Below are 22,937 nucleotides of genomic sequence, written 5' to 3'. Positions count from 1 at the left end.
AGATCATCGAGTCCAACCTCTGACCTAACACTAACAGTCCTCCACTAAACCATATCCCTAAGCTCTACATCTAAACGTCTTTTAAAGACTTACAGGGATGGTGACTCCACCACTTCCCTGGGCAGCCTGTTCCAATGCCTCACAACCCTTTCAGTAAAGAAGTTCTTCCTAACATCCAACCTAAAACTCCCCTGGCGCAACTTAAGCACATTCCCCCTCGTCCTGTCACCAGGCACATGGGAGAACAGGCCGACCCCCACCTCACTACAGCCTCCTTTGAGGTACCTGTAGAGAGCAATAAGGTCGCCCCTGAGCCTCCTCTTCTCCAGGCTGAACAAGCCCAGCTCCCTCAGCCGCTCCTCGTAGGACTTGTTCTCCAGGCCCCTCACCAGCTTCGTCGCCCTTCTTTGGACCCGCTCAAGCACCTCGATGTCCTTCTTGTAGCGAGGGGCCCAAAACTGAACACAGTACTCGAGGTGCGTAGGACAGGCAGCTAAATTGAGGCTCTGACATAACTTCCCCAGGTAAAACTTTCAGAAACAGCTATATGACCTAGGTGATTTTGGCATCTAGTCCAGGAGACTCAGGTATACAAGTCACAGAACCAGCCTTCTTCTTTTTACAATATCTGAAAGACATTAACCTGGTAAGTGAAAAAAGCCACATGATAAACCGCAAATTGTTTTGCTAACCAAGCAAAAGGTTGAGGTAGCACTTTGAGGTAAACTAGAGTTCTTTAGACATCCATCATTATTTAAACACCTTATATTAAAGCCAGCAAAAACTTGCGTAAGCCTTTAACAGCTTCTCTGTAGTCAATGGGAAGTCAGGCAGCACACACCAATAAATGATGCACTGTAAATATGTGAAACAAGGCTTTGATGAAATAAACTTGCCATGTTAGGCACTCATGCTAGTGCATATCTTGCTTGCATCTTATTTCAGTGCCCTTTTCTCTGTGTGTTGCGGTGACATATTGGGTGTTATTCATTGGTTTGAATAAGCCAAAGCCAGGATAAGTGGATCTGGACCATCCAATGAAGGATGCAACATCAGAAAAAAAGCATTAGGAGGTAAAGTGAAACCCCAAAAGGCTATGAATATACATATCTAAGTACCTCTCGGGGCTTTGCTCTGCTATGCAGATGCCATGTACTGAAATCCTCCTCTTGAATCCGTGTTGCATGTTGGAAATAGCATTGTGCAAGGTGGTCCCAGCGTAACTTTCTAAAATCTGGACTTTTACCTCAAAGGGTATGACACTGCAAGGCTGATTGCCAGAGCTGTTGAAATCAATGAGATAACTGCAAACACATCTGGAAGCCCAAACATGAGCAGCTGTGACTAACTCACAGGCCTGCAATGGAAATACATTATATTTGGTATTTAATTCCAGCTTGGAGATGGGAGGACTGTCAACTTCAACGTGCTGAAAAGCAAGGGCCAGAACAAAAGTGGTATTATTCTACAAAGCAGCACTCCAAATAGGAACATTGCTTGTGACATCTATGTGGGGATATATGAGGGATGAAAGAAGAAATCACTTTGTTAAGTAATACCAGATTTAGTTCAGGAAGACAATGTCACCAAAATGCTTTCTGTTAAAGTATGCTGCTGAAATAAACACTGGAAAAGGCAAGCAGAAAATGCATTGAGCAGAAAGACAAAAAGAGAAACGTTGTTATTTATTTATTATTGTTCTGGTAACTTGCTACAAACCTTTTGGCCAATTTTTCTGCACTGGTGTAGCTTTAGAAATATAAAGGTTGATTAATAAGAAAGATTTAGAGTCATATTTATGTTTAGCCCAATATTCTTTACTTGGTACAGCTAACTTTCACTAGCATGTAAAGGAAAATGAAAGCTATAAGAATGACCAGAAGGGGGCCAGAGGAAAATACGTATTTTCAGTCACAGACTCAGGATAGAAATAAATGGTGGAATACAAATATGCATATGAATGGAATAAAAAAAAAAATAGATAAAAATAAACACAATAAAATTTGCTACTTTGGAGATTTTAATAGGCAGCATATCTACCTAATCATTAAAAGAGAACATTAAAATAATTTTTAAAGGCCATTAAGTAAAGGCATGAATTATATAAATCAATTTAATAGATAAATAGCTTTTGGGAAAAGTCAAATGCTATGATAAAGAAGATAATGCTATGATAAAAAAAGCCTTCACACTTGGGAGCTGCTATAACAAGCAGCCCAACTCCTTCAACCTCTCCCACAAACATTCTGCATTGAGAGCAAAGACGAAAGTTTTCATCCCAAAGGAGTTACATGTCTGAATAAAGATGAAGCATGAGAAAAGGGAAGATAATAGTGCAAATCCAAATATAACCTTCCCCAGACATCAGTCATTTGCCAAACTACAAATCTTGACATAACAAAAATGAATAGAAGCTGAACACCAGGTTCTCGATTTTAAAGGACAAACTTTATAGTTAAAAATCCTTTCAATGCAGAGAACAAAAATCTTCACTTTTCTACTTGGAGAACCAAGCCTTGTCACCTGTAGCCCTGCATTTGTTCCAAACAGGTACAGCTGGAATCCTCTTCCCCCTGCCCAGCAGCCCACCTGGCTGCCCTCAGAAGAAATGCTGCACAGAGCCCTCTGAAGGCACTCCTGAAGCCTTGGCAAGACTGGAAAGGTTCCACCTTTCCCTTGCAGTTCTGCCCTGCCCTGCTGTGGACCTGATCCGGATGGAGCTCAGCCAGGGAACTAACAATAGCCATATCACCTTTCCAGCCACGAGACCTCTAACAACAGGGGCAACAACTGTTTCTTTCTTTCATCCTCTCCTGCCTGAAAATCAGTTTCTCCTTATTGCATTATCCCCTTCCATCCACCAAAGCCGTCACATGTCCAAGGGCAGAGGCCTTCACCGACACTTGGCAGCTGGCCATGCCATGCTTGGGTTGGCATTGCAGCGGGGACTCTCATGCCCACTAGGTACGTCCAGTGGCAGCAATACTACTGCAAAGTGTTTTTCAGGGTTATTTCTTGGCAAGTCCAGCTATATAAAAGAACTCAAGCTTGGGCTATTTTTGGCTTTCAGCTGTTAGCAGGTCCCTCTTTGCAGATTCTCAGTAATGCCAAGATGGGCAACTAACTCTCCTCCATTTCAATGCACGTAAGCCATGTTAGTTAAAATTAGCTTCGGCAACAGTTTGAATAGTTTTACACTAGAGAGAAAAGTGTGCTACAGAAGAAAGGAGAAAGCCATCAGCAAACAGAGTGGGGTCTTCAGCTGCCTCTCAGCTCTGTAAATGTGTCAGCAAAACAAAACCCCTTACCAGAAAGCCAGAACTTGCACTTACTGGATGGCAGGATGGGTACGAAATTTTCACCATGCAAATTCATCTACAAAAAATTTCACTTCCAAATATGCTTGAAGTATAACTATCCACTGAGTATTGTTTGGTGCTTTTAAGAGTGAGAACTGCTTTACAAATGCACCCCTGACAGTGCCATAAGTAATGTATGCAGGGGGGAAGTTTGCTGTGAAGGAGGAGTTGAGAATTTGTTGTGAAAGGTAGGAGACAGCCCAGTCACCAAGTAATTAGAAATAATTCTCATACCTCATTCCAGGCAGGAGCCAAACTCTTCATTTTGCCTAAGCTGTAGGCAGTGAGATCCATGGGCAGGGGCAGTCAGCCAGTGTGCTGGAAACCTGTCTGTGGCACAACAGCCCCATTGAGAGGGGAACTGGATAAATACACAAGCAAATTCTTTGTTTCCCTTCAAAGCATCCAATTCCAAAATAATCTACCAGGGAAAAATCTAAAAAGTAAGCCAGCAGCAATAGATATTATCAGCAGATATCATCATGAAATTCAACACAGCCTAGCTCCAGCTTTGATCTTACCGATTTTTAGGAATTTGAAAGATTTTTTTTACACACACATGCTTTCTCAACAAAGACTAAAAAAACCACCCACACAACTCTTTAGCTTTTTTAACATGTAGATTTGTTTCTAAATGCAAGTAATTCCTGGTCTAAAATGGGAGCTAAAATTCTATCTACTCTTTTTGTTAAATATTATTAATTTGGGGTAGGATACTTTACTGTGTGATGTTGAGGCTATCCCTCAATTACATCCCACTTCAACATAGACAGTTCTGCCTCTGTGCTTGCTTCTTAAATTACCTGATGCCCAAGTGACAATCCAAGCCCATCTCAGACAGCCTAAATCAGATTTACGGTTTGTAGATATCAGTTAATAATGAATACTGACTATGGCTTTATGATTTAAAGAAAAAAAGTAAATTTTTGGACATATCATTAATGTCTAAATCAGAAAATGTATATGGCCATTAATCACTAGTAATAATTTGAGACTGGATGATACCTATGGAGATCACCCCGACCAAACCCTCTGTTTGAACCAGGCTTAAGTACATCAAGTTTCTTAGGGATGTGTCAAGTCAGGTTCTGATTGCCTCCAAGGATCAGACCCCAAGACCTCTCTGGGCAGCATGTTCCAGTGACTGGGACTGTACAAGTATTTTTCTTATGTTTAAGTAGAATGCCTTGCCCTCCAGTTTATGCCCATTGCCTTTCATCCTATCACTGGACACCACTGAGAAGAGCCTGACTCCATCTTTGTCACCATCTCCCATCAGGTCTTTACACACACTAAGAACCCCCTGAGCCTTACCTTTGCGAAATTCAGAAGCTGGAGAATGAACTCCCCTGCTTATTTAATAACCATGACTTCATAAATGCATACAGGTGGATCTGAGATCTTACCCATGGCAACCTCACTAGCTCCCTAAAAGCTTTCATCAGCACTAGAGTGTGAGGCAGTCTCAAACACGATGCTTTCACTAGAGTCTGCCATTCACTGCAGCAACGTGATAACTCGTGATTGGTACTTCCAGTGTGAGGCAATACCCTAGATCACAGGTATTACTGTTTAGAGGAGAGCAGTCAAATGTAAACTCCAAGACTATTCTGGAGGAATCTGGACCTTCTCAACGCAATCCTTTTTCTCTCACTAGAAAACAAGTTACAAAATACACTGGCAAACAGTATAAAAGCCATGCACTTATAACTGACTTCAAAGGCAAGTGCGTGCTGCATGCGTGCTGTTTGTCTTTGGTTCCCCGAAGATTTACAATGGCACCAATTAATTAAGCTCAACACCCGTACTTAAAACTGTATGAGTGAAATACTAAAATAATGAAATAAAACATTGTTTGATGGAACTATTTTCCTTGCCTTCTGATTTATGATCCTTAGTATTTACAATATCTAGGCAATTCTTCTGTGCATTGGGCCTAGAGCTTGTTTTGAGGAGATGATTCACAGAATTATTTGCCTGCAGAGTCTTGGTTATTAGACAAATGTGAAATATTAGGAAAAGCATCATAAATCACAAATGTTAGCTACACTGCCACCCTAAATATAAGGGCAAAGTTTTGTTTTATTCCTGTACATGAGATTCAGGCCTAAACACCACTACAGATCAGAGATTCTTTGTTCAGAACTATGAGACTATGAACCAAAAAAAAAATTGAGGGTCTAAATGGTCTGAATTTTTGGGTAGACCTGTGCGGTGCCAGGAGTTGGACTTGATGATCCTTATGGGTCCCTTCCAACTCGGGATATTCTATGATTCTATGAAAACCACAAATACATGATACTGAAAAATGCACCATATTTAAATGTTAACTGCGTATTTTTCAGCTGCTGATTTCATGGCTGTTACGCAAATCAAAACGGGCAACATTGGTAACAAAAGCACAGATATTCTGCTCTGTGATATCTTTAAAATACCTCCCCATTTGACCAAACATATCCAGAACTGTGAAACTTTTATGTGCATATATAATGTAATATAAAAACTAAAAATCATATCCATATGAACATTATTACTGGAAATAGCCCAGGACAATGCTAGTGGGAGATGAGAGCATAAAAAAAAAAAAAAAAATCATGGATTACATTCTTCACCTTTTTATTATACACAGAATTCTAGTATCTATAATGTTTTAAAGTACTTATATACACTATAGTCTAATATGATTTATTTGGTTATTGCAATAACATTTTAGTGCCATTTTATCTGAGAGTTCATGGAATGTTTTAAAATCCAAGCCTAATGGAAGCCAATCAATCATCACATTTTCAAAGAACAAATTATTTAAGTTTTTGTACTACACGGAGCTAATCACTGCACAGAGATATCCTATTGTTTTGACTGATGTCATTCATTTTTCTTTAGGCTGACCTGATTGATAGTCTAAGTGCTGAAGTTAACCAGACAAATGGATATGTACTTCTGGGGTATTTCCAGTCCAGCTGCCTTTTTAGCACTAAAAACTGCATATGCCTGATAGCAACGTGCAGCTGCTCCTGCTCATACAATTGAAATTAAAGTCTGGAACTGAAAGTGACAGCCTACACTTTTTCCTCTTACATTAAGGATTTTGTCCATGATGCCTCTAAGCAATCACCAGTTATAAATGAGCTGTATTAAATCCATGTCTATATTTGACTATGTGGTGGCCTGGTTTCCAAGTTCCCACTTTCACATCTTAAAACACTTATTAATAGCACTGCTGAGACACCCAAGTGTCCATTTCTTCCTGTCCTTTGTGAGCTGGAATCCAATGCTGTGTCATATGAAGGCTGCTGCTTTCGATAATCAGAAAAATCCTCAACATGCCAAAAACTAGCTAGACTTCATCAGCGGAACTGACTAACTGAAGTCAGTTGGATGATTACATGATTAAGACGAGCAAAATTTGGCTTATTGCATGCAAAATCTTCAGTAATAGGAATGCAAACTTCCCTAAAGCCTGTGAAACCTAACACAAGACATTTCCAGCCCAAAGTACTGACGAGATTCTTTTACTCTAATGTATTATGTTACTTCTTTATTGGCTGACATGTACTATAAAAAGTTTTAGGAAAGGTTCACATGAAGAATTAAAGGAAAAGCTTGCATATCCATGATTTTTCATTTATGCAGTCATTGGACCAAATATATCTCTGGTTCCAAGCATTCACAGTCAAAGCCATTAAAGCACAGATATGTTTGGCCTTTAAGCTATGACAGACAACATAAGCAAGTTATACAAGTTTCTGGTTGTTTAATCTAAATTTACATTTTGAAGTCTGTCCCAGCATTTGTAGTGAAGAAAGTATCAGTATTGTTCTTTTTTGCTGCTAATGGGAAAAGTTTTCAGCCTCTGGTACTGCATGAGCAAATCCACCAGTTTTTTGACTAAGGAAAGAACAGACACTTGCAGAGCAATTTCTAACCAAAACCCCATTCTCTGCTGTTTTTGTGAAATGGACAAACTAGATTTAGAAGGAACTCTGTCTTGTGCCCATGGAGCACCTCTCATGTCATGCTTTTAAAGGCTGGCTTCTGCTTTACGAGCGTACATTTTTGCTATAAAACCAGGAAGCTGAAAACCAAAATATTCTTTTTATATACAGGCATCTCTTTCTAAGTATCACTGGCAAAGCTACTGCTTTGACTTAATTTGCAATTACATCAAGTACGAACAGGCAATATACTCCAAGTCCCATTGCCTGCAAGAAGCATGTTTACAGTATAGGGACTGCCAATACTCCATAATAGGGCTTTTGCAAATGGAATTTTAACTGTGCGCCACCTGACAGAAGCACTCATATATAGTTTGAACAGTAATTATGTTATTCTTGTAAAAAAATCTGCCCTGTAAGCTGTGACCTAAAGGTCACTGCTGCTGTACAAGAAAAATAACAGTAAAACAAAAGGCAAGTACAAAGAATTACAAAAAACAATTGCAAATATTAGTCCCAGTAAAAATAACATAGCTATAATAAACACTGACACATCATTTAATTTTACGATTACTAACAATTTTAAAAAATACTATAAATCAGTCTGATGCTGCCTGTCATGAGTTTAATGAAATTTTACTGGAAGCTACCTTCACTGGAAAAAAGCACTTCCAATTTCTGCAATGGTTTTTCAGAGACCAGGCCAAATGGCTCACCAACCACAGAAATGTCATGAATACTATAAAGGAAAGCAATGTGAAGAAGGTATTTTCAAACTATGTGTGTCGAAGGAGCAAGTATATTCATAAGGATAAAATCCTGCTTCCCTTAAAATCAATTAGACATTTTACTGCTTAGCCTAAGGTTCTGATGCCACAGGAGCTATTTATTTTTGCAGTCATTCTTGTAACCAAGAAATGGCACGCTGTACCGCTATTAAATCACATTTTGCTAAGGCCAAATTACCACAACACAAATATTTTCAAGTGACAAAAATCTATCAATTTAAAATATGAATTCAGCCCCAACCTGAAGATGAGCCCATGCATGTTCAGTTGATACCTGACATACATGTATGCCTACTGCAGACACTGTCACAATGTTCATTTGGCAAACTGGAAAATACTGGACTAAGCTTCACATTTACTCCAAAATTTCATATCAAAGCACCTGTTCTCTTATAAGAAAAAAAAAAAAATAAAACCCACAATTTTGTATATAGTTAATAAGACACCCATATTTAGTAAGTACATTATGAAAAGAAAAACTTTTTGCAAGTACATAGCACCTAGGCCTATGAGGTTTCTATGAAAGTGAAAGTTTCTATGAAAGTTTCTATGAAGCTGAGTGAACATTTAATGCTTTTCCTGCTGATTTCCCTTCTATCTTTTATCCTTTTATTTATACATTTATTCTGGTTTTGAGATATCTCTAGACTTCACAAAGGCAACAAAATCCCTACAAAATTATTTAAGGTCTTCCTGAAAAGTAGTGACTGAAAATTGGACATATTTCCTTCCCATATGAATGCTTCACAGGGAAGCTTTCTGTCATTCCTCTCTGTACAAGTGAGATTACACTGCTCCTCACCTTTGCACAAATCCTGTTATTCCACCCTGGTCTGAGAGCCTCGATGAAGCCAGGAGAGTTGAAACACCAACAGAAGGCAGACCATGCAGTGTATTTCTTGTATTTTTCTTGAAGATCCTAAACTGAGACAGCATTACATAGAGCAGAGCTATATACATTAACATATTAGTATTGCTGGCTGTAGCATTTGCCAAGGAGTTGGACAGATTAGACAAATCTTGATTAAGGTGGATCAAAATGATTAGGTTTGAAGTGTCCAGCAAGCATTTACTTGATATAGTGCAGTAAGTAGTTATATAGTGGAATTTCAGAGCAAAAATATCACATCAAAAGTCAACCGTTGACTGGAATTTTAAACAGCCGCTGCTTAAAATGTGACAGGCTTTCGCTTAGACTTTTGCTTAGTATGGAGAACAAGAATTTTAAAAACTGTAAAAGCAAAGCCCTGCAAAGCACGAAATACAGATACTCTCAATTCACCGAATAAGTAAAGGACTCATTTCATAGCCGGGATACATTTAAGGTCAGGATAAGTTATTCCACATGGAAGTGGACTTTGGACAAGACACTCCCCATCTTTGGCTGGCAGCTACTTTATATCCACAAGGTCTCCTGCCTTCATCACAGCTTTGCCCTGGGGTCTGGTTGTCTTGTCATTCTTGTTCTGCCAAAACATTTATTTAGTTGTGACAAAAGACATTTTGCCACAGGATGAAACTGCTTTTGATGAGTTTTATCATACTTCTGGCCATGAGTCCCTATTTTACAAACAGCTTATGGTGCACAGATAGCTGTGTGAGAATGTTTTATTGTACAAGCACTCCTTTAATTTTTTTTTCCCTCTTTAATAAGAAAAATGCTCATTGTAGCATTAATGAAGACAAACTAAAATAGCACGCTTCAGTTTGTACACTGCAGTGGAGGTTCTGATACCCCAAAAAACCTGTGTTTTTCCCTGGTGACTAAGAGTTGAGCTTTCACAGACATTTTGTATTTTGCATTCAAAGAAAAAATGTTCAGATTTGTTTCAAGACTTGGAGATGGATCTGAGGAAGAAAAAATGATAATCCTTCATAAAGATGATCTTTTGTAAATGAATTACTCTGAACCTTTCACCCTCTAATTTTTAAATTCAGTCCTATATTATGTCTCCTTTGGTTCCACTGAGAGAGGTTCAGAAGATCTGCTTGTACTAGCTTTATACTTTATTTGTTTCTTTCTTTTCATCTCTGTAAAACATACAACATCCAAAAATTAGCACCAGGACTTTTTAAATGTATATATTTCTATATAATTAAGTAATTAACTTCAACTTCTTTGAATGTATACACCGATAAAGGTATCGATTTTAGAGTCCAAGAAGCAGCAAGAAAACAAAACTTTTACGGAGCCACAAACATTGAAACAAGAAAGGACTTTTACAATGATCTCTCTTGACTTCCTGTAAAACTTATCTCTCATAAAGAACTTCAACACCTGCACAGCCTAAAGCAAATTTATAATAATCTGTTGAACACCTTTAAGAAAAACACAGTTTTTGTGCAAGAATTTCAAATGAAGCTATCACTACATATACACAGGCAATGAGTATTTTCCAGTAGTCACTTAGCAAAAAAATGCGCAATTTTCCCTTCCCTAGTACAACTTCCTGAGCAGCTTTTTCTCAGCCTACTCTGTTTTCTCATTCGTAATTGTGTTTTATTTGTCATGATGGCTAGGTTAATCTGGTTCCTGTTACAACTTCTCTGAATAAAAAATATCAGGTCATAGTTTATAAATAGATGTGGCAAAATGGAAAGCTTTCCTGGGAAGTATGGAATATGAGGAGTATGGAATGATGGCAACTTCTGTTAAGAGTAAATTATTTTTTTTTTACCTGTTAAAATTTTAGTTGCTATATTTTTTCCACCTACAAAGCTAACCAAAAAATGCCCCCTGCACCAAAACGTGTGATTTTTATCTAATATCAGTAGACATCACCAGCGTTTGTGTGCTCAGCAGGGCAATGTGAATTTATCTGGTATGCGTTTGAGAAAGAGACGTTAAGTTTAATATTGCTATCATCCAAAGCAGCTTCACACGTAAAGCAGAGCATCCATGCTGGGTTTGCAGAGATCCCTCTTGTCACATTCCCACGCAGGAACCTCCCTGCACATTCCCGTGCAGGCAGCACCTCAGCTGCTCGTGTTAGCTCAGAGGAGCCCAGGATCATGTCCATGTCCACTGTGGCACCGTGGAGCTGCGCAGCAATTCCTGGTGAAACCCCAGGCAGGGGAATTAGTCCCCGATCTTGCTCTCTGGGGAATGAAATCTGTAAAACATAACTTCCCTATGCACTTGCTCATCAGTAAACATTTTGCTTGAATTATTGCTCAGATTAGCTTGGGATCACGTATCTCAGGGACAGACAAGGAGATAAGCTTTGTCAGATCAACTAAGTGTTGTTTACACAGTAGCACTGAAAAAGTCTTCAGAAAATTTTGTAGCATATTGTGCTGTTTGGCACAACGAAGGGCATCAAAGCCTGGAGCTCAAAATGTAAACATAGGTGTGATTTAACACCTCCAAGATTTCAACTAAATAGTTTCAAAGACTTCTGTCAAATGGATGTAGCCAGATCCTGCTTTTATAGCATCTGTAGTTTAAACTCGGTTGGGGTGACAGTGAAGGGGAAGCTCATACCTATGAGATGTAGGAAACATAGCACCGTAATTGATATGCTGTCTAACAGGGAACTAATGTAAATCTTTCAGCAAAGGGGAAATATGCTTTGAATGTTTACTTTGAGTGATAAGGCCCCCTGATACATTTTGAACCTGCTCAGCTCTGTAAAGAATCTTGCCTGGAAAGCCTGTGAACATTAGTATAATGAGTGGTCAAAAAAATCTGGACTGCCAGCCCTATTTGCAAATATAAAATACATAGCTGGGCACTGTGCTAAATGGAGTCTTTAACGTTGAGACTAATATTTTCTAATGTTTATTTAAGAGCCCATAGTGATGGGAATTGCTATGTATAGGTATCATGTTATTCCTATTAATGGGAATGAAGAATAACACAAAAGAAGTTAAGCAATTGTTGAGTTTACTCCAACAGAATCCTATCCAATTTCCATTTTAGCAAGAAGAAATAGAGTTTTGTAATACTCAAACAGATACATCGTTTTTAAAATATAAATGCAGCTTTCTGTATAATTTAAATTTAAAGAAAAATATAAAATGGAAAGATTTAATTTTCTTTCTTTCTTTTTTTTTTTCTTTCCTTAAAAGATTAAATTAAATATGGATGTTTGAAATATTTTTGTTCCGAGTTGTTTTTTTTTGTGTTTTTTTTTTCTTCTTTCATGAAAAGCACGTAACTTTGCTCAGTTATGGTTGAGAGGAATATTGTTTAAATAAAATGCCTGAAACAAAATCTCTTGAGTCAATGGAAAGACTTTCTCTGGCTCCCTGGGCATTTGATCAAACTTTCATTCAGAAAACATTTTTCTCCACCAACATACTTAAGCTGTTAAAATTAAAATGCAATTTAAGCAATTACATAAATAAGAGTAACAAATGTTTCTTTTCCTAAGTGCAAGCAGGTGTAGAGCACCATCAAGGTTGTTCTGCAAGAGCCACAATCTCCACTTACGTGAGCAGTGCCGACAGAGACCAAGACAAAAGTAACAAAACATTACAAACCTTAAACAAGATTAGCCCAGTTTACATCCTGTTGTGCAAACAGATCTACTTCATCATCTATTTGAACTATGCCAACTGTTATTACAAGCCAATGTTAACACACATATTCACGTTACTTCATGAGCACAACACAGAGAAATACGTAATGTATATACATTTAAATGACGCGGCTGTGATGCTCTGGTTTGCATGATTGATAAGTTAAGCAATTAATTATACTTAAAAGAAATCAGAACTCATCTACCAACTGATTTGCTTTTAAGTACAAATTTCACTATGTACTACTACTATAAAGTATTACTTTCACTGGAATTACACTGAGGCTTTTTTAAAAAAATCTGGTTCAAATATACAAGGAAGTTGCAGAATTTATTTTAAAGCATTTTACATGACAGATGCTTTCCAAAGCATCTTATATGCTTTTATATTTCCAAGCTCTTGAAGCTTGGAAAACAAAGCTCTTATATTTCCAAAACCTAGCTCCAGCCCTTAATGCTCAGATTTCTGCTTTTTCTGATAACTCACAGCCCAAATCTAAGCAGAACAATATCCTAATTCTTTATAACATTTATGAAAATAAAAATTTAAAACTAGACCCTCAGCAACAGCAATTCAGCAGCTTCGGTATAATACCTATACTTGAAACATACTTAACATACAGAAGTTAGAGAATCTATTACTATTCTATTAAACTAATTCTATTAATCTATTAACGACAACCTCTCTCCATTACTCCAACTGTTGTATTTTTCTTCTATTAGTCCCTAAATGCTCAATCAATATTTACACATGCTGTCAACACAAAAGCTGCAGTGTATTCATTATAAAGGTTTTCTTTAGTTAACCAGAAAGGAAAATCCCCAGCTAGTGCAAAATAGATGCTGAACTACAGCTAAGCATCAGATTATAGAGTATTGTATAATGTCAATAAAGTATTTTTGTGGTTTCTAATGGTTTCTCTTTGAACCAGCTTTTGTATTTTCACTTCCAGTATGTTATTCTTTATGGACATATAAACTTTATTAATAAATGCTTTAAATCTCATTTTGTATGTATTTTTCCCCTTGATTCTCTCCTGCTTCTTGATGAAATAAAACTTAATAAAAAGGCCACCAAAAATTAGCGTTGAGTAACATAACTGAAAACTAAATTTGTATTTGCCTCTCTTTATATTTTATATTTGTCTCTGCCATCAATGTTATTACTACATTTAAACTTGTTTTTTTTTTTTTTTTTAAAAAATTTTATGATGAACTTCCATGAGATTCTTCTATATACACACATTGTGCTATCAGGAATCACTAAAACGTGCAGCTATACAATTTGCTAGTTTACACTGGTTAGGCTGCATTTCCTCCCATTTTTGTCTCACATCAATAATCTACAGCAAAATCCTTCTGGAGACAGAAAACAGTATTGAGAGGAACAGAGTTAGTGTTTCTTTCTCAAGAACCAGCTGACAAGGTGTGATGCATGCAATATAATGACAGAAAGACATGATGTGAGACAAAGAGGATTTCAACACTTATTTCAGTACAAGACAACAAACACTGAAGCATTTGCTCAGTTACTTTAGAACAGCTTGGGAACAGTAGAAAGATAATTGTGCAAAGCTGATTTTCTAAACAAGCCTGCTTTGGAAATATTTTGAACAACCACTGTAGGAATGATTTTTACTGAGCTTAAGAAAATTTGCAATTCAGTGGCTTTTTCTTTCCCACGTATATGTATGCAATAGTTACATATACCCATTAGACTAAATACAGTTTTGTGGGAAATAATTTGGTATAATGACTTTATAAATGACTGAAGGATTTCATTACTGACCTGTATTGAAGGGAATGCTGGAGAGGTTTGAAAAAAAAATCTTTCCAGATTCCCACGTAATTGGCAGGCAGTATTGCACTTGCCTGATCCCTGATGAATGCCACCCCCTCAGAGCATGCCTACGACTGCTGTTGATTTAACTTCACTTACTGGAGGATATGAAAATTTGGGTACAAAGCAGGTATGGTTGAAATTAAACAGACAGTTCATGGCAATACCAACATAAATACAGGGGAATTTCACTGGGGTTGGTGCGGGTGTTTTGCACTTCTATCAGAGGTAGGCAGCAGGATTTGGTCCATGGTCCCACAAATATCTGCCAGAAACAGGGGTTATCGCTGTTCCCTTTCTAAGGATCGTTCAGTCGGCGCTAATACTGCCTAAATCGGGAGCCATCTGAAAGACCTTTGGCCAAGCGTTATCATCCAGGTCTTGATAATCTTTTATTTGGAAGGCCATCAATCCAACGCCCAAAGCTGGCATCCATTACACCTCGCCCTCCACCGCTGCAGCCGAGCGGGTCACATAGTGCAGGCACGGGGAGATGGCTCCCCTCACACCCACCCCTGCCACGGCCCCAGGGCACGGGGGGGCGGTGGGGGAGCCTCCCAAGGCAGCGAGCAGACCCTTGGGCGGCCAGTACCGAGGGGCCCGGCCTGCGGTGCCCCGCCAGGTGGCGGTGCGGGGCGGCTCGCAGCGCCGGGCCGGGCCGGGCCGGGCCGGCCGCGGGCTGGAGGCGGGCGGCGGCTGAGGGGGCGCTGAGGGGCCGCGTCCTGCGGCGGGCCGGGGGCTGCTCACGGGGAGGCCGCCGCGGAGATGGAGCCGTGAGGTGCCGGCGGCAGAAACTGCTGGCTCGTCGGTGCTTTGTGGCCTCTCGAGGCGGTTTTTTAAACAAAATTCGTGCTTTGTTTTCTGTGCGGATCTGTTACTACGGGAAGCTCTGCTGTCATCTGCAAGCAACGGCACTGAAGTCCCAGCAGCAGTTTCAGTTACCAGCTTTCCGACGCTTTCCGATTTTATCACTGCAGTCTCAGCTGTGAACAACCAATTAATCCACATACAACGTTTTACAACGAGAGCTGTAAAGGAGAGACTAACAAATTGGTTGCACCGCGTTATACAATTAGCTTTTACAAGTGTTCTGCTTTACAGCTAGAATCAGTAATCAGGTCATTTGTATTTTTGTTTTTATTACTGCTGAAAATTAGCTTGGGATTACAGTGATCCATACAAACGTGAAAAATTACATTTTTAGTGGTACTGAAACTACATTTCTAAAGCCATTCAGGGGAACAAAAAGAAGCATGTCACATTTACCATCTCTTTCCTAAAGGTGACTTTTTTTTTTTTTTAAATATACATTTCTATTAGAAGTATCTTTTATTATCTGTCATTTTATACAGATAGTGCCAAGAATCTCTTCCTAAAGGAGTTCTTTAACCTTGCAAGATACTCCTTCAGGGCACGTGTCTCACTTCAGTCTTCTGAGCAGTTCTGAAGCTGCAGTACCAGCAACGGCATTTCAAACCCTTTCTGAAAACAACGTAGGGACTGTAGCTGTGGGACTCTGGCGGCACTTTATGACAAACACGCACAGCCATGGAGAGGTTTAAGAAGTGGATCTAGAGCACAAGAAGCTAAATGAAAAGATGTATCAATTTCAACAGCCTTCATGATATGTGTGAATTATTATTAAACCCACATACCAAGAAACTGTAATCAGCTGCTCTCTGTTTATTTGATTTCCCTTGTTTTCAGCTGTCTGAAAAGAAAAAAAAAAGATACTACTATACTATACTACTATATACATATGTATATAAAGTAGTATCTTTTCTTATCACATATATATATATATCTTATCATATATATATATATGGATGTTTTCTGAGAATTAACACTTTTCTACACAACTAGCAAAAATCAGTGATTTTGTACCAGGTAGTACAGTGCTAGTTACAAAGAATTCTGTACAGTTAGAAAATAATGGGTAGATATTCCAAGTGCTGACTAGGAATTTGTAGGGCACTCATCCTAAGAATAATGAAAAGCACATATGAAAACTCTGCAAATCACCTGGAAAACATAACCTCAGAAGCAAGCAAATACCTGCTAAGGGATTTACTCTCTTTGCTTTTGCATAGGGAAACACATTGGTATTAAGGGCACGGTTAATCCAAAGGAAGGATAATAAAATCCACCTCTTCTTCTCTCAAATGTGAGAACTTTGAGGACTGTCAAAGCAATTTTTCATTCTCTGAATTTGTTTCTAACATATTATTAGAAGTCTGCAGAAACATTCAGTGCTGGATAAGTCTTCCCAGTGTATTCAAAGTAATATTGGATGCAATATAAAAAGTGGTTTGGCCTTTCAAGAAAACCATCAGTTCAAAGTATTTTCAGCATAATCCAGGACACTAAATCACTAGTTAAATAGAAACATTTACTGACAGCCCCAGTACAAATGTTTTATTGTGAAGAGCAATGAATATAATGACCAGGGCTGTAGCCTCTTGGTCTGGCTAAACAAGGTGGTGGCGTTGGTGGGTATATAGGATTAAAATGTCGTTGCCAGGGCTAAGCTGGCAAGCTAGAAGGAAAACAGGAAGAGTGCCCAGCAGGCTTATTAAAGCATTAGAAGGACTTTAATAATTTCTGTCAGTAAATAGGTCTAACTGAGATAGCCTTATGTACTCCAAAGCAGGCAAAAAGTTCATTTAAAGTCATTAAAGCTGTTTATAAAGTTTAATAAAATGGAAGACAAGCTGCTCCCAAACTGATAAGCCATCTCAGTGCTGGCTGAACAAACCAGCCCTAAAAGCAAACGTTTCCATGGGGTAGATCCACACTGAAATAAATTGTGTAAATCCAAGCTTGCTTTAATCAAGTACCAAATCAGCTTTAATTTTACTCATTCTAGTCAGTGCAGCAACACACACAGCCTAGACATCCACAAACCTGCCTGTCCACACTTGCAAAGTCCACACTAAACCTTGTGCTCCTGCAGCAACACAACTACCCAGGTTGGGAGAGATGAGCTACCAAGCTACACGGTCTAAAACTGCACCCTCAGAGCAAATCCACATTGGAATTATTTCCTTGTTATCCAAATAGCAAATATTTTAATTAGTTACTGCTTCAATTAAAAAATGAAAACTACTTCTGGTTTCAGTGCTTCTATTTCTCCTTTTCCATATTCGTTCCATGCTGCAAGCTTATGTTTTCATGCCTCTGTTCTTTTACAATTATGTTCTATTTAATACAACGTCTCTTTTCAATATTTCTTACTGAACATCAAAGCTGAACTGGCAAAAAAATCACATCACTTCCTAAGCCTTGCAGAATTGTTTCACTATTAATTACATGCAATGTAACAACTGGCTTACCGAATATTTGAAGTTCTCTGTATCCCAGCATCATGGACAACAGGCTTCAGAAATGTGATGAAACCTTTTTGCAGCCAATATTCTGGGGGTTACTATGCATGAAAATGCTGTTCAATGATTTTGTCAGTCAGTTTTCACCTGCCCAATGCTTAAAAAGAACTGTACCATACTATATCGATACCTCAGGAAAAAAAAAACAAATGAACAAACAAAAATAACAACAACAACAACAACAAGAAACAACAAAAAAAAACAACCACGCTTTATGTGTTCAGAGGTTGGGTTCCCAGACTGCAAAATCTTTTGTGAGAATTAAGAAATGAATTAGTCTTCTGAGGCAGTTAAATGCCTCCTTGTAGTGTGATGCTCTGTATCTGATGCCAGCAGGCTCCTTCTCTGCAAAAAATGCCCAGAACAGGCTCACGGTAGCTTGCTCGTTCTTCAGTAGACAGATAAGACACCAAGTGATATGCTAGCATTATAATTATAGTCGAAGATGCACAGCAAAAACAAGATACAGTTCCAATTCATCTGAATTATGTAGTACTATGTTCCAAATTCAATAACATAAAAGGTAAAATGCAGTTTGTTTGTTTGTTTTTTTCTGCAAACAATCTACTTTTATTACATTTTTATTATTTCAGACATTAACTTTCTCTTCACTTTCAAAATGATCAGAGCAATACTATTCACATAATTAAAAGGAAGGATGAATGGCTACCAGTGCACATAAAACCCCACTGTTCTTTCACCAGCTCTTAATCCTATCAGGGCTGGCATGAAATAGATAGCAAATGCTGTAATTGTACTAGTCAGAAAAGAATGGCAAGGACAGAGTTTGCAGAGAGGAAAGTAAACAAACTCAGATGGAAAAAAAAAAAAAAAAAAAAAAAAAAGAGTTGTATATGCATATATCCTTTTGCAGTTAATCATAGAGTGCCTTCTACGTATGCCACTATTACATCTTCAGTATAGTATGTTCTTACATAAAACGCACCTTACTACAGGATATTTGCATGACCTCTTCAATATTGCTAAACTAGATTTCATTTTAGTGCCATTAATTGACGATGATGAGATATGCACTGCTATTAGATACTTCATTACTTAATTTTTCATGAACCAAAGTTGAGAAGAAGTGCAGAGGGCAAGGCACATTTTATTTTATTCACAGGATTATTCATGCATGCTCTGTGATGAGGGAGTTGCCATGATCGGTTCACCGTTTTGTTGAAAAAAAAAGTAAATTAGTAAGCGAGAAAGTATGCACTGGCTTGTCAGCTTTTACATTAAGGCTGCCTCGGGGTAGCCTTCACTTGCATGCTTTCCTCTATGTCAGAATTTCTTTTTAATCCACATAGTTTGAGCACTGAAGCATAACCCATTTTTTCTTTATCTGATTCTAAGGTTAGAAGTATATTGTTAAAGGAAACTTTAATAGTCCTTTAAGTCTAGAGTTAAATTATATTTCAGTAAATGTTACTTAGGCAAATATGTTAAGCTAGGTACATCATGCTTCCAGGCTTTATTAAACAAGAGATCATAAACCAGGTCACCCCCACTGAAAATGGGTGATGTTGAAAAGAGTGCAGGAAAAGCCATCACAAATGCTATTTTCTCTCCCAGCTCAAAACTTGCTTTCCAACCTTTTATCAAACCCAAAATGTTGCCAGATATTAATTTCTCTGTCTGAATAAAAGGGTGTTAGTAGTTAAAAAATAAACATACTGCAGAATGAAATGTTATTTATTTATTTTTTTTAACAAATTATATAAATTCTACAGTAGCAAAGAATATGATCTCAATTTCCAGATGGCAATCATCTTTGCTTAATGCAAGATACGTGCAACTTCTAAGTAGGAATTAAAATTAAGAGTCAACCCGTCAGGTTACCATCAAAACAATATGCACCAACCCTCTATATTAGATTATTTTAATTGAAAGGGGAGGGGGGGGTTAGACTTTTGACTCAGTTTGAATAGGTCTGATGTCTTCTTGGGAAGTATGTACACATACTTCCCAAGAGATAAGGAAAACCACCTAGTAAATATTAGAAGTATTTAGGTCAAATCCATTAATAATAAGATCCATTCTGAACCACAAGCATGCTTGTGCTTAGGGTTTGCAAGGATACATCTCCGAGCACTGATAGGCTATATTTCAGTTCTGCAGACTGAATCTTAAGATCTGAAAGACAAGCATTTCATGGAGATTCTATAAAGAAACCAAAACGTGGAAAAAAACAAATACACTGAATGTGAAGGACTTGTTTCCACAACTTTTGACTGCAAAGATGCATGCCTGACACAGCAGTCATTTGCAAAGCCAAAAGCTAGTCAAGGAACAGATGATGTATCTCTACTCACTCAAGATTACAACCACATTTATTGCCTAAAATTAGTTGCTCTAACAAAAACATTGATATGATCATTCCATGGACAAAATGCTCTCACAATCACATCTGACTTCCAGTTACTGTCTGAAGCGACTCTCTTCACCTGACCCTTCTGCTACCTGCCCTCCACAGACTCCTTCCTGCTCCTTGCTTCCCTGCCCTGAGTACCTCCCCCTGCTCCCACTATGTTACTCACATTCTCAGTCAGCTACAGGTGGCCAGGGTAACTTTTACTTAGTCCTCTTTCAGCACTTTTCTTTGGACCTTTTTTTCCAAGCTGGAAACTCGCACATGCTTTAGTCTAGACATGAATACACTGTCTGTTTTTGCTCCTCAGACAGCATCTTTTCACAGTAACTTCACACATTATAGCTGAAAGTGGAACCTCGATATTTACCATTGGGGGAACAGAGGAAAAAGCAGCACCATTTTGGCAGTCCCAGCTCTTGGCTTCCCTAGGTACCCAAATTCTGATGGCGAGAAGGGGCCACAGAGACAGCAGAATATACCATGGAGGAATACCACCATAGGGAAGATGACATCTTACTGCTGTAAGAGCAGAGAAATTTCCTTAGCAGCCCTAGTGAGGAACTGTTATAAAGCCCTGATCGGCAATAGAAAGTGAGGAAGTTAAAATACTTTTTCTGAGTTACAGCTCTGCTGGTAGCTGCTGTAACATGGTGAAAATCAGAAGCAAGCCTGGAGGCGGAAGGGTGCCTCAATGCCACCTTTACACCCTACCTACAGACACTGGTGAAAGACAACTTCAGTTTATACCTACCCTTGTCCTGTGTCCTGTGCTTCCCACTGAAATACAACAGCTGAAAACCAAGGTCTTAGCACACCTGAAAGAAATGAAAAACAATTAGCAAAGATGCTCAGATTTTTTTTTTTTCCATCAGCCTGATTTCTAGGATTTCTCAAACGTACCGTCTCTTAAAGGTTGTGAAATTCCTTCTTCAAGCCCCACTCTGTTCATCTCTCAGTACCCAGCTTGTGCCTCAATCCCAGGCCACATTACTACTCACGGTTCATGAGCGCTAATACAGATTTTGTTTGAAAAGCCACACGTTAGCAAACCACAGTTATTTGCAAGCCTGGCCCAGGGCTAGTGTCAGACATCAACACATAAGCAACACAGATATTTTATTTAATTAAGTCATACCATCTGGGCCAACAATGAAGCCACTCATGTACTTTGACTTTGCTTTCAGCCTGTCTAGTGCTCTCATCCCCTCAAAATTATTCTAAAAGCCAAATCTCCATGGAGTTTAAGGAACAGTTTCAGCTGCTACTTGCATTAGGCTGAATTTCTGCTGCAACATAATAAGGATTTTTCCTATCCTAATAAAGCGAGTGACCAGAGTGCCACAGATTTATGTTCCTTAGTATAGTCTGAATGCTGCATCCACCATGCAGGAAATTACTAATGAGCAACTAAAAGGACTGAGCTATATATAGGACGTGTGCATACTACCATGTAGCCACCAACTTTATTCTGCCAAAGATTATTTGCTATGAAAAACAAAGGTAGGACCAAACGGCCACGTGTAAGATGGAGAGAGTTGCTATTCATGCTCTATAGGCTTTCTGCAGCATTACTGCTGCTGCTGCCCACAGACGCTCCCAACAAAGATTGGCCTTCCTACTGAACCAGGGGTTTTCTAACATGGAAACACATGCACAACCAACAAGAACCAAACCAAGTAATCTGTGACAAATACAAGTTTAGGTCTTTGGAGATGAGAAATCCTCAAATGCTTTAAGTCTTCTGACTCCAAAAGCTGTCTTAGGAAGGACGTGTGTCCAGCTGGCTGGATTCCCACCCCCTGGCAGCCCTGTCCTTGCTGGGGCGTGACTGTGCTGTGGCGACCTGTTAGCACACGGATTCAGGGCTTAGAGAAACACAGCTAAAAAATATATATATATATATAAACCCAGCTCCAGCTTTGTGCCACAGCCCTAACCTGGTCTGAAAACAAAACATGCAGCCATGCACCCTTACCATGTGGTTAAATGACTTGACAGCAGAGCCCCATGAGCAGACCAAGCAGTTTAGTAGGATTCTAGAAAGCTGCAGACACCTACAGGGCTCGAGAAACTGGTAGGTGCAGGTACAAACCCATAGTGCATGGACAGAAACTTACAGACTGTCCAAGTTATTCTTAATTGTTCTTAAGCTGGACTGCAGCATGTCTGCCTTACTCATGGACAACTTAGGAGCTGTTCTTAGTGATGGGTAGTGTGGGTAATGCCAGACCCACCACACATATCCAGAGCTATGGCATGCAGTCACTGTGTGACTGAGTAATGTTTGATCACTGTATTAAACAGCATAAGATAGTACCTAGGATATCTAGAATACTCAGCTTTTAAATGTTTAGAGAGACTTCAGCAAATTTTTGTGAGGTAGGAATGTAGGGAACACAAGCCAAGATCAAAGTACAATTATGCCACCCTAATTGCTGAATTTCCTGTACATAACCCAAGTCTTTGCACTTCCTAGTTACAACTTACATCTGACTAAATTAAACAATGAATTCTAACACATACATTTTAGCACAAAAAAAAAATCCCATCACCACGCTACTAAAAACAACAACAACAACAAAAAACATATATCCTGGGAAACAGCATCACAGAGCATTTTCAAGGGAAAGGGTATTTTTAAATTCCTGTTTTCCAAGTTTCTGTATTTAGCAATGCTGGGCAGAAAGTCAAACATTTTCTTTTACTGCAGCAGATGCGAACTGCTGAAACTTCTC

At 38.7% G+C, this 22,937-nt stretch overlaps 1 protein-coding gene across 10 annotated transcripts in view; it reads right to left on the bottom strand.

The window, feature by feature from the left end:
* Positions 1-12,627: 12,627 nt before the first annotated feature.
* LOC113845091 (uncharacterized) overlaps positions 12,628-22,937 on the bottom strand; it is an 83,336-nt gene continuing 73,026 nt past the window's right edge. For 2 of the 10 annotated variants that reach the window (XR_011812534.1, XR_011812537.1), the window contains 4 exons: positions 20,954-21,017; positions 18,035-18,173; positions 16,101-16,156; positions 12,628-15,428 (listed from right to left, as the gene is read on the bottom strand). Coding sequence is in view for 3 of the 10 variants with exons in the window: in XM_027467887.3 (XP_027323688.3) it covers positions 14,881-15,487; positions 16,101-16,156; positions 20,954-21,017 (727 nt within the window). In the remaining 7 variants the exon portion in view is untranslated. Of the gene's footprint in view, positions 15,488-16,100; positions 16,157-18,034; positions 18,174-18,198; positions 19,180-19,911; positions 19,965-20,953; positions 21,018-22,937 lie in introns of those variants that run through there. The other 8 variants (XR_003500331.3, XM_072044404.1, XM_027467887.3 and 5 more) reach the window with 6 other exon arrangements.

This window comes from Anas platyrhynchos, chromosome 13 (genome assembly GCF_047663525.1).
Source record: "Anas platyrhynchos isolate ZD024472 breed Pekin duck chromosome 13, IASCAAS_PekinDuck_T2T, whole genome shotgun sequence".
In the NCBI taxonomy this organism is placed as follows: domain Eukaryota; kingdom Metazoa; phylum Chordata; class Aves; order Anseriformes; family Anatidae; genus Anas; species Anas platyrhynchos.
The sequence above is the reverse complement of the archived record's forward strand: the minus strand, read 5'-3'. Positions and strand labels throughout refer to the sequence as shown.